The sequence below is a fragment of the Bombyx mandarina genome, chromosome 24 (genome assembly GCF_030267445.1).
Source record: "Bombyx mandarina strain Sakado chromosome 24, ASM3026744v2".
Taxonomy (NCBI): domain Eukaryota; kingdom Metazoa; phylum Arthropoda; class Insecta; order Lepidoptera; family Bombycidae; genus Bombyx; species Bombyx mandarina.
The window spans coordinates 11,744,664-11,757,706 of NC_143230.1; the positions used below are offsets into that span (position 1 = coordinate 11,744,664).

At 44.2% G+C, this 13,043-nt stretch overlaps 1 protein-coding gene across 1 annotated transcript in view; it reads left to right on the forward strand.

Annotated features, from left to right (window-relative positions):
* Positions 1-13,043, forward strand: part of kst (spectrin beta chain, non-erythrocytic 5 kst) — a 113,890-nt gene that overhangs the window by 28,013 nt on the left and 72,834 nt on the right. Inside the window, 10 exon segments of the mRNA XM_089737911.1 lie at positions 160-332; positions 1,017-1,207; positions 1,904-2,098; positions 4,272-4,446; positions 5,063-5,175; positions 6,572-6,684; positions 8,413-8,537; positions 10,220-10,359; positions 10,936-11,038; positions 12,243-12,316. Coding sequence (XP_089594037.1) covers positions 160-332; positions 1,017-1,207; positions 1,904-2,098; positions 4,272-4,446; positions 5,063-5,175; positions 6,572-6,684; positions 8,413-8,537; positions 10,220-10,359; positions 10,936-11,038; positions 12,243-12,316 — 1,402 coding nt within the window.

The following is a 13,043-nucleotide window of genomic DNA, read 5'->3' on the forward strand; positions in this document are numbered from 1 at the left end:
ACTGAGACCTTAGAACTCATATCTCAAGGCGGGTGGTGGCATTTACGTTGTAGATGTCTATGGGCTCCAGTAACCACGTAACACCAGGCGGGCTGTGAGTTCGTCCAGCCATTACCACCCACCTGTCACTTAGTGTAATCACAAACATTGCCCCCCCAGACGAGTTGGTAGCGTTGTCGTCTGCGCGTCGTGAGCAACTCGAGGATGCCATAAAGCTGTACAGCTTCTTCGCCGAGTGCGATGACTTTGACAAGTGGATGAAAGACAAGGAGAAGTTCCTCAAGTCTGACGACGGCGAGGAGAGCGTGGACACCGCCAAGAGGAAGTATGAGGTACGGTAACGACCTGGCACTTTTACTGGAGGTAGGGCATCTTGTGAGTCCGCGCGGGTAGGTACCACCACGCCTATTTCTGCCGTGAAGCAGTAATGCGGTTTGAAGGGCGGGGCAGCCGTTGTAACCCGTTCATCGTTATCGTCGAACCCATCGCTTGTGACGAAGGGCTCGACGAGTAAATTAACCCACAGACACAGCCCACTGAGTTTCTCGCCGGAACTTCTCAGTGGGTCGCGTTTCCGATCCGGTGCTAGATTCTGCGGACCACTGCTCTTGCTAGGGCCAGTGTTAGCAACTATCCCGGTTTGAGCCCCGTGGGCTCACCACTCGCCCGGTTACGCTAACATAGCCAATCAAGGCTATCAGCTTAGGTAGGAAAAAAAAGTGTGATAAAAATGTACCTGCACAAGTACATACCATAATCTTGCTTACATCTGTCGCGTTGTAATGTTTACGACACCAAAGGTATCATCAGTATGTCGCATCTTTAAAGAAATATTAAGTCAAGACTGACCATTCGCTCCGGAAAAAAGTAGGCAGCGGCTTGGCTCTGCCCCTCGCATTGCTGAAGTCCATGGGCGACGGTCACCACTCACCATCAGGCGGCCGTATGCTCGTCTGCCTACAAGGGCACTAAAAAAAAACTCATCGCCCCAGTCCAAACACGTCGTTGCCTTTCAGAAATTCGTGACCGATCTGTCGGCGGCCTCTAAGCGCTTGGAGCACATCGACGAGGCTGCCGAGGAGCTGGTCTCCGCCAGGCACGGGCAGGCCAGCAAGGCGGTCGCCAGGAAGCAGCAGCTGCGCCAGCAGTGGGATAAACTACTGCGACTGAAACAACAGAAGGAGAAGAGCCTGGAGGGCGCGTCGAGGTACGGGCTGCGACTTATTCAAGTATCCCCGCGTGGTGTAATTCGGTACAATTGTCGTTAGTCCGGGGAAGGATACCGCGGTAGCACCGTCAAGGGAAGGTAGGGGGATAGACGGGGGGGGGGGCGACGTTGTCCGCATGCAGGCAGCGACCGTCACACTAGTTATTCAATAACATTCCGTAACGCCACCAGATTATAGTTTTGAAGGGGGGTGAGAAGGGGTCTTCCGTTCTGTTCCGGGTGGGTGGGTGCCTCCATCCAGGCCATCTCAGTCGCCTGACAGTCGTTATACGTTTACATTCAACTGGTCTCCCATTCATCATCATCATCTCAGCTGGTCCACTGTCCACTGCTGAACATAGGCCTCTCCAAGTGATCTTCAGTGCGGCCGGTCCGTTGCCACCTGCATCCAACGTGACCCAGCGGTTTTTACCAGGTCGTCGGTCCATCTCGTAGGTGGCCGTTCCACACTGCGCTTGCCAGTACGTGGTCTCCACTCGAGGATCTTTCTGCCCCACCGGCCGTCCGATCTTCGCGCTATGTGGCCTGCCCACTGCCACTTCAGCGTGCTAATCCTCTCCCATAGTGATTCACATTGAGGATATCATGATCTCCCTTAAACGTTCTCAAGAAAACCGGGAACCTTTATTAACGTTTCTTTAATCGCCCGAACCTCACATCCAGTTTCCGTTCCAGCGTGGAGTTGTTCAGCCGCACCTGCGACGAGGCTCTGGAGTGGATGGCGGAGAAGGAGCAGCAGCTGGCGGCCGGGCCGGGCGCCGCCAGCGACCTGCGCACCGTGCGCGCGCTGCAGCGGAGACACGCCCAGCTCGAGCGAGATCTGCAGCCGCTCCGGGACAAGGTCGCCACCGTCAGCCTCCTGGCCGACTCGTGAGTACCTTCACAGCTATTTTCGAAGTAACACTTCTTTAGAATCGTTGTGATTTCAAACTCGATGAAACGAAAAGAAACGAAACGAAAAAATAAGTCCATAGAGACACAAACACATACACATCTGTCTCACATAGCCTATGACGTCACTGCTGATGTAGATAAAAATATATACTTAGAAATGGAGGTTCGTTGGTGCGTTCAAACCATTCTGATAAAGAGAGATAGATGATAATGTCCTTTCGAAAATCTCGCAATGTAATAAAAATCAACTGACGCGCGAGGTCAACGGCCTAGCGAGAACTCGGATTACTACCAAGTACCCTCGTGTTTCATTGCGCACTCACGAAATGTGAAGTCACTTGAATGTTACCAATAGACCTAAACTCGATCTAAATATTGTTTGAGCGTAACCACTCAAATCTTGTTAATAAAATATATTTGATTCATATTTTTTGTTTGCAAGCAGCCTTCTACTGTGGTATGAAGAGCATAGCTTAATGTAAGACATTTAATATTACATATCGACGGGCTATAGGATATTTTGCTTAAGCGATATTTTACAGAAGTGGCAATTAATGTTTAAAATTTGAAAAATATTACACAAGAACAATTGTAAATAGACATGCTTTAACAAAAACCGACTTCGAATAGAAAAAAAAAGATATTCCAAAACAAATTAATATACACTAAAAACATTAATCATCGAAATCGGTTGGCGTGATATTGAGTTATTGAATTATTCATCTATTTGTCGCGCACGTACTTAATGCAAATTTAAGACTTATACGGTTTTCTCATAGATACCATTATCAGAACTGGACTAAACTGAAATGGGACCACACGGGAAGCGTCAGCTTTCTAATAAAAAAAGAATCATTAAAATCGTTTCACCCAGTCAAAAGTTATGAGGTAACAAAGTAAAAAAAAAAAAACATACAATCGAATTGAGAACCTCCTCTTTTTTGAAGTCGGTTTAAAAAAATCTTCTTTAACTATTTGAATGGAGTAAACTTAATTGAAGTTCATTTAAAAACATCGAACCGTTGATGCTGATACTAAATAAAACGGACCTTTAATTACAAAGATAAATGTCGCGTGTCAAGCGAAATGTCGCTTGAACCAAACATCTTTTCGATCTTCGGTTTAATTATTGGGTCGAAGAACGAAGTTCCTTACGGCAGGCTTGGAGGAGATAGGGATTTTGCTGCGCGACCCAACTGAAAAAAATGTGATAGTAAAAACCGTAAGAAAAAGTCCGTGGAATAAAACCGTTAAATGAGACGTGCGCAGGCGCTACAGTAGTGTACACAAGCGAGTAGTGTATAATACCTTTCTCTTTCTTTTTATTATTATTCATATAAATAGCTGTTTCTTTGTATATTCATATTATATATTTTTTATAAATCATTGTAAATAAAATAAAGTTGATAACTTTGTAAAGTATTTTTTTTTTATCGATAAAAAAATCATAATAACGAATAGAACGTATTCAGGAAGGCATTAATGGAGCACTATCTATCAATTTAGTATTACTTATATGTATTTATTTTATGTATTTCATTATATATGTACGTGTATGTATAGGTCTACGTTATTTATGTGTGTATGTATATATTTAGTCTGATATATTATGTATTAGTGTTTTTATTTTTTTATTGTATTATTGTTATTGTTTAGATAGTAAATTGTAAATTGATTAGATTGTATTCTTCTACCCACTCAATTAAAGCTTTCCTTCGTTAAGAACGGTTAGCTGGTAGAAAACTCAATTGTTGAGTTAAGCTCGCCACTCTTATATCTTATCGCAATTACTGTAATATTAACTGTGTGTACAATAAAGAATAAAGAGAACTTAAAATTAATAATATTTATATAATAAGGAACTTTCTTTCCTATCCGGTGGACATGGTCACTACACAAAGGGGTCGCGGGTTCGAATCCCGCCAAGACGATATTACAAATATCGTCTTGGCGGGCGTAATAAATATAAAATGTCTTTTCCAGGGTTATGGATGTATATTAAATATATGTATGTGTATAATAAAAATCTTACATTTATTTCCGTTATCTGGTACTTGTAACACAAGTTCTTTACGAACTTAGCACGGGACCAGTTAACGTGGCGTGATTGTTAGTAAATATTTATTATTTGTTTATTATGTTTTCCCAGAGTGAAGTCTCAATATCCGAGCGAGAGGGCTAATGTGGAAGCGAGACAGAGAGAGCTTCAGCGCGTCTGGGAGAGGTGTCGGCAGCAGGCTGATGAGAGGAGAGACAGGCTGGAGAGCGCCGTGGGGCACCAGATATTCGGGAACAGTAGCGCCCAGCTACAAGGCTGGCTTCAGGTATGGACAGGACCCACTCTCATCACATCGTGGGTGGGTGGCGCGTTTACGTTGTAAATGTCTAAGGGCTCCAGTCCTTAACACCAGGTGGGCTGTAAGCTCGGCCACCCATCTAACCAATAAAAAAAACGTACGGTGTCATATGACGGAAACTTTCACCCATTTCTAGAAGTTGTAACTAACACACGTATCAAGGAGATGAAAGTATAACTGAAGGTAACGGGTTGGCTCTGCCCCTGGTATTGCTGAAGTCCATGGGCGACGGTATTCACTCACCATCAGGTGAACCGTATGATTGTCTGCCTATAAGGGCAATAAAAAATGTATAATTACTATTACTTCTATTACTGGAGTGACTTCTGGCACTACTGTGTATGATCCAACTTAACGCCAGGGCGGCAGTGAGCTTGTCCACCCATCTAAATGAGGCCAAAATGAGGCATGGTGGATCTCAAAGTATATTGGGGTAATTTACTTCCTGATTGAAGGGTAGATGGCGCTACAGTGATGTGATCACCAGGTCCGCCTCCAGCGACCTGGTTCCATTACTCATACGCGAATATATCTTGAAAGCATCCTTAGAGCGATTGATGATGAAGAGGAATTTATTTGCTAGAAAACGAGAGAGCAGCTAGCGCAAGAGGCCACCGCCAAGGACGTTGCGACGGCCGAGGCTCTGCACGACCAGCACAAGGAGCTGCTGGACGACATCAAGACTCATGACGACGAGTGAGTACTCAATAGGCAGCGGCTTGGCTCTGCTCCTGGCATTACTGAAGTTCATGGGCGACGGTAACCACTTACCATCAGGTGGGCCGTACGCTCATCTGCCTACAAAGGCAATAAAAAAAATAAAAAAACTCCGAGCTGCTGTGGGGGGGGCTCTGGGTCATACAGACACCAGATCAGACGTTGATGTTGAAGTCAGATGCCATCACAGCTTCCAAACTGGAGCATATGTAGAACGGAAGTAGGTCCATTTTCCAGTATATCCCGTAGGCGCTGACAACGCGCGGGGCAGTGGGGGGTTGCGACGTTACGTCACCACACGTCCGTATCTCTTGTACAAGAGTATTTTATTGTGTGTGTGTGTTGTTTTCTCACTTATTATTTTCGTCATTTCGAAGCTGTTGAATGAATCGACTGAGATGCTGTCCATGGACATCCGTTTATAATGCAAACTAGCGTCAATTTTTTATAGTTATTTAAAACAATGTCGATAATTGCAGTTGACGTGTGCACGATCGCTGTAACACGAATCAATTGGGTCTATGTTGATGTAACTCTGAGGATGTCTTCGGCTTGATTGAGCCCCCACCCACGCGGTCAGCTCGGTAGCGATAAAACACACAGACTGGTGTTAGGACCTCTTGTGAGTCCGCACGGGTAGGTACCACCGCCCTGCCTATCTCTGCCGTGAAGCGCTTTGGTTTGAAGGGCAGCCGCTGTAACTATACGGAGAACTTAGAACCATATCTCAATGTGGGTGGCGGCATTTAGGTTTTAAATGTCTATGAGCTCCTGTGACCTCGTCCATCTGTCTTACTATAATGGGTTCGCAAACAGAAAATATGAACTTAACCATTCTATTAGGGCATCTTCCTGTTTATTTTGAAGTAGATGAAAGTTCGGGTGTTCAATTTCTGAACGTCAAAGTGTCATCGAGCGACGTCCGCCCTGACACTATTTCTTTTTCATTCGCGGCCATTAGCGACGCGTCGATTTTATATTTCTTTCTTGTCTTTTATTTTTTTATTTATTTATAACTTCATATACTAGAAAGTATAAAGGCGGACTTAATGCCATAGGCATTCTCTAACAGTCTACCTTAGGGGAGTGCAGAGATGAACCTTGATAGGTGAAGTGTGAAGGTGATATTACTTAAACATATGTGTATATGTAACATACATAATATTTATAGATACAATACTCGTACTTAAAAAAAATCACATACATAAATATATAGATATATATAAATATATATATATAAAAACATATATAAACAAATATTATCAATTAGATGACTCTTTAATTTGTCATATAAGGACAAATAAATATCTGAAAAACAATAAATACACTTCACGCTCGTTTACCACAACGCAACATCCACTGTCTTCTCCCGCAGATTCAAGGAGGTGATAGCTCTCGGCAAACAGCTGCTGTCCAAGAACCCTGCGCTCACGGACGTGGCGGACAAGATCAAGCAGTTGGAGCAGGACCAGAAGGCGGTCGCCAAAGGTGAGGTGCAGTCGACTTTGCACTGGTGGTAGGACCTCTTGTGAGTCCGCGCGGGTAGGTACCACCACCCTGCCTGTTTCTGCCGTGAAGCAGTAATGCATTTCGGTTGGAAGGGCGGGGCAGCCGTTGTAACTGTACTGAGAGTTTAGAACTTATATCTCAAAGTTGGTGGCGCATTTACGTTGTAGATCATCAGGAAACCATGATTTTAAAGACCATTCATATTCTTTTGCTTCGTCCGTCATTACCAGAGGTCGGAGTAGGTAGATTGATTTAAGGTCGTCGACGTCAAACGTAGAGGATAATATGGATATGCCTCCAAAATACCAGAACTTCATATTTATTGTGATATTTGTTCCGGAATTTTGAAATTAGCATAAATCTGTGCTTAAGGTGAAAAACGTATTAATAATATTAATCTACGCTACCAGTGCTAGCTTATGGTGAAAGAAATCAGTATTTTATTTTATACAAAAACACCTTGGAATAGTTACACCGTATTTTGTCCCTTTCTGTTGAATTAGAAATGACGCTTGTATGAGTGCGCAGTATGAGACAAAACTTACACAGGGCTTTTTGTTACTTTATCTCATAAATATAGAAATTGTATCCGACGAGGATAATTTTTTTTTATTTTCAATTTAAAAAACATATCGTTATGGATAATGGCATGTCCATATTATAATATCTTGACGCAAGTATATAAAATCAATCTACCTACTCCGACCACTGGTAATTACTTAGGATTGCGACCCCACGTATGTGCTTCGATGATGATCGGTCCCCTTCGAAGTGGACCGGCTCTTGGACGCTGCCCCCCAACTGTCCCCTTTATGGGGTCTGACCATCTTATTGACCAAGGATGAGAAGCCATTGCAGTCTATGCCTCGAAGTCCGCATGATATGTCCAAAAAAATAGGGTGTCGATCTTGGCAAATGCTGGAGAGTAACCACTTAACACCAGGTGGGCTGTGAGCTTGTCCATCCATCTAAGCAATCTTCTTTTTCTCCACCTTATCCCTCTAGGTGGGGTCGGTACAGCTAATTTTTCTCTTCCATTCTCTTCTATCAGCCGTCAGCTCAACACTCACTCCTCTCTCTTTCTCTCATATCGTCATTCACACATTCCATCCATGTGTTCTTCGGTCGACCTCTTCCCCCTCTACCTCGCACTACCATTTCCATACATCTCCTAGTCACATGCATCTCCTCTCCACGCATCACATGTCCATACCACGCTAACCGTCCGCTCTTTAATTTGTTGATTACCGGGGCTACTTTCACCCATAATGTTTTTTTAAATGTTTTTATTGTTTAGATGTGTGGACGAGCTCACAGCCCACCTGGTGTTAAGTGGTTTTTTTTTTTTTTTTTTTATTGCCTTTGTAGGCAGACGGGCATACGGCCCACCTGATGGTGAGTGGTTACCGTCGCCCATGGACTTCAGCGATGTCAGGGGCAGAGCCAAGCCGCTGCCTACCTTTACGCGTAAACACGCCACCCACCTTGAGATATAAATTCTAAGGTCTCAAGTATAGTTACAACGGCTGCCCCGCCCTTCAAACCTAAACGTATTACTGCTTCACGGCAGAATTAGGCGGGATGGTGGTACCCACCCGCGCGGACTCACAAGAAGTCCTACCACCAGTAAAAGCAATAAATAAACTAAAGACCAGCCCTCGCACCGAGCTAGGAGTAGTTGTGTCTCACAGTGACTGTTTCCTCCAGAGTGGCAAGACAAGGACGCGTATCTGAAGCAGCTGGTGCAGCTGCAGTGCTTCAACCGGGAGGCCGACCAGATCGACGCGTCGTCCGGGGCCCACGAGGCCTACTTGGACTACACGCACTTCGGGGTGAGTAGACCTGGCCCGGGGACACCAGGAGCTTAAAGTGTCTATTGACTGGCAAAGCTTCAGTCAACGTGTGCTGTTTAATTGAGATATAGACCTCATGCTGAGACGTCTAGGTTTGGTAGGTTTTTTTTTATTGGCCTTGTAGGCAGACGAGCACACGGCCCACCTGATGGCGAGTGGTTACCGTCGCCCATGGACTTCAGCAACGCCATGGGCAGAGCCAAGCCGCTGCCTACCAAGTGTGTTTTACCTAAAATGGTAGTTAATTGATATTGAATGAACTATTTTAATACGTTTTTATCAGCTTCATGTCATGTATGTTAGTATCTATATATGTATGCAATGGTAATCTTTGAACGTGTTTTCGATCCCCTTCAAAACGTCGGATTAACTCAATATATGCCAACTTATCAAGTCCTCATCATTCTCCTGCCTCTATACCAATCACCTGGGGTCGGTCACCCGCGGTACGACAATAACCGCGGGTAAACATCTCGGGACTCGGCTATCAATATATAATATATTAATACGAATTATTAAGAATATTTAATAAGATACCAAACAGCATAAGAGATCTTCCACTAACTCAATTTAAAAGAAAATTATATTTATGGCTAATAGACAAGGCTTATTATAGTGTGCAAGAATTTTTAAATGATAAGTGTTGTACATAATAAAATATTAGAATAAGAAGTGATAGAATGTAAAAATTAGATAGATTTAGTAAATTTTGTGTTATAAGTAATATAAAAATAAATTAAATTTTCGCATGCCTAAACAGGCGAAATATATGAAGCTATGTCCTATATCTTGTAGACTATATTTCTGGCGAATAAAGATTTTCTTTCTTTCTTTCTTTCTACGTGAAGCAAAAACTTTGTATCCCTTTTTACGGAAATTGCGCGGACGGAGGAGTGTGAAAATTTCCACACTTATAGAGAATATAGAGAACAAGTGCACAATGCTAATATTTTTTTAACATAATGCATAAAAGATCCATTAAATCAATAAAGAAAACATTACACACACTACATACCATGTATTTGACGCACACACGCATGCATACTATTTATTGTCAAACTTTTGTTCTTGACGTCTGTTGTCAAATTGAGAATAGATTAACTATTGTTTGTCTTTATTAATATTTTTTGATAGGCGAAATTTGTGATTATAGAAGTATAAAATACAATCATAATAGTGTACAAACTTACAATTCCAATTAATTATAGTCGAATTTCGACTACTGCGGGACCTCTAGTATAATATAAGTTTCCAAAGCGAAGTGAAGGCGTGTAGCTAGTTGTTTATAATTTTCGAGGCCACACGGCACCACAATTTTTGTTCTAATGACGTCATATCTCTGAAAACCAATGTTGGATGAATTCCACACATTTTTTTTATTGCTTAGATTAGTGGACGAGTTCACAGCCCACCTGGTGTTAAGTGGTTACTGGAGCCCATAGACATCTACAACGTAAATGCGCCACCCACCTTGAGATATAAGTTCTAACGTCTCAGTATAGTTGCAACGGCTGCCCCACTCATCAAAATCGAAACGCTTTACTGCTTCACGGCAGAAATAGGCAGGGTGGTGGTACCTACCCGTGCGGATTCACAACAGGTCCTACCACCCGTAAACCATGTTTTTATTTATTTAATAATAACGACTCCATTTTGTCCAGTCGTCGGTGGATGAGGCCGAGGCCCTGGTGAAGAGGCACGAGGAGCTGGAGGCGCGGCTGGCGGCGCAGGACGAGAGGCTGTCCGCCTTCGTGCAGCGCGCCGACGCGCTGCTGGAACTGCCGCACTATGCCGCGCAGCAGTAAGTCTCGTACCTCGCATGGTTCATTAAATTCACCCTTACTCTTCAGCTATTAATCACAGGGGTTGAAGCCATGTAAACTCTTAACATAGGTAACACGATCGCCGAAAGACTTGGAAGGTCACCTATGCGATGGACCGAGCACGTCATGTCGGGAGTTGGCAGACTCACCACAAACGCAGGCACATAGCATCTGCCCACAGCAATGATACTAAATGACGGCGGCTCTGACAGGAGTGAGACGACAAGGAATTTAATTCTACCCACCCAGACTCTTGGCCACTCTTATTACTGGTGGTAGGAGCTCTTGTGAGTCCGCGCGGTTAGGTACCACCACCCTGCCTATTTCTGCCGTGAAGCAGTGATGCGTTTGAAGGGTGGGGCAGCCGTCGTAACTATACTGGGACCTTAGAACTTATATCTCAAGGTGGATGGTGCATTTACGTTGTGCTTGTCTATGGTCTCAGTAACCACTGAACACCAGGTGGGCTGTGAGTTCGCCCACCTATCTAAGCAATAAATTTGTCTGTACCGATGGCCGCGTTCCACACTAACCCATATGTCCGTGGTCCGCAGCATCGTGTCCCGTCGCGACGCCGTGCTGTCCCGCCGCGACGCCGTGCGCCTGGCCGCCACCGAGCGACGCCGCGCGCTGCACGCCAGCCTGGCGTACCAGCAGGTGGGGACCCTCACTCCAACCTGTCTCCATCCCTGTTCCTTGAAACAGGAAGGAGCGAGACAACAATAGAAACGTTTTTAGTAACGCGACTTGTTCTCGCTTACAGGAGGATGCGACGGTCCTTCAGGATCCTACCTTTTTTTATTGCCCTTTTAGGTAGACGAGCATACGGCACACCTGACGGTGAGTGGTTACCGTCGCCCATGGACTTCAGCAATGCCACGCAATAACGATGCGCTTCTCTTCCGCATTATTGCAAAGAAGTCATCTGTACGAGATGTCGCAAACATTGTGGATGCACTACGAAAGTGCGGTAGTGACAAACAAACAACATCCTAAACACATTATTATATTGAACACGTAGGACATTGCAAGCTCTTCGCGTATATGTGGTCCACAGACTAGTGGCGTAAATATTCTGGACGCTCAAAAATGCTAAATGAATGGTTGTGTTGAGAGTCCGCCCTGTTGCACACGGCCACGTCTATTTCTGTCGCCCAGCAGCTGTAGGGGGGGCGCGGGTGCCGCGGTCCCGACACAACTTTGACCTATATAAATCTGTGACTTGGACCTCATGTTTCATGCTGGATGATATTTTATCATCCCCCTACCAGTTTCCAAAATCTTGGGAGCCGACCGCCCCAGCGTCTATAGCGCGGTCTCAGCAGAGCCCGACACTTGAGGCGCTTTGGACAATAATTTCTATTTTACTAACTTAGTAAATCATAATGTTACGAAGGTGTCTATATTGTAACTAGTGGTCCCCCAGTGACCCCCAAATTCGACCATAATTATCAATTTAAATTAACTACAAGTTTGAATATTATTATGGTGCTATTGTCAAAGACTATCATACTTCTATAATCACAGATTTCGCCAAGACTACATTATAGACAAATAATATTAAAGACAAACAATATTAATCTATTCTCAATATGGGACTACAAGACTTTAAACTATAAATAAAAGAGATGCGTGTGTGTGTCAAATACATGCTAGTGTGCCTAGTGTTTTTTTATTGATTTAATGTATTTTTGGTACATAATAAATAAAAAATATCAACTTTCTGCATTCCTTCTCTATATTCTCTATAAGTGTGGGAAATTTCATACTCCTCCGTCCGCGAAATTTTCGTAAAAATCGGTACAACATTTTTGCTTCACGTATTATTCACGATATAGATAATCGAATTGATATATTGCAGTTCGTAGCGGCAGTCGAGGAATTGCAAACTTGGATCCAGGACAAAACGAAGACTGCCAAGGACCAAAGCTACAGGTATGTTGGAGCTTTTTTTTTCATTGCCCCTGTAGGCAAACGAGTATACAGTCCACCTCATGGTGAGTGGTTACCGTCGCCCATGGACATCAGTAATGCCAGGAGCAGAACCAAGCCGCTGCCTACCGTTAAGTACTCTCCACAATGCTCGTTTGAAGAAGGACATGTCATAGCGCTCGGGAAACACCGTGGAGGGGAGCTCATTCCATAGCCGGATGGTGCGTGGCAAAAAAGGTCTCTGGAAACGCACTGTCGATAAACGCAGCGGTTGCAGACAATAAGGACGATCTCTACTCCGATGGCGGGAGGTGCGATGATAAAAACGAGATGATGATATCATCTCAAACAATTCCTGAGAGCACTCCCCACCGAACATACGATAAAAAATACAGAGGGAACTGAAGTCCCTCCGCAGACCCAGAGGTTCCAAACGATCCGTGAGAATGGGATTATCGACAATCCGAATCGGGTAGAGCACGCGATATTGAGCAAGTAGACTTAAGATCCACAGCTCAAAGGCTTAAGATCAGTCCAGGACAACATGGTTAGTAAAAGCAGCCGCGGACCGGACGCACTCCGGGACGAGCTGGTCCCCGGAGATCACAAATATTATATAATTCCATTCGCGAAGCTGCTACTCTTTGAGTTGTTAGGTCTCCTTTGGAGGCGCTCGGGTAGCTATTAGCAAATCCCACCCCTTCTGGCTGAGCCTTTTCCCCACCCACCT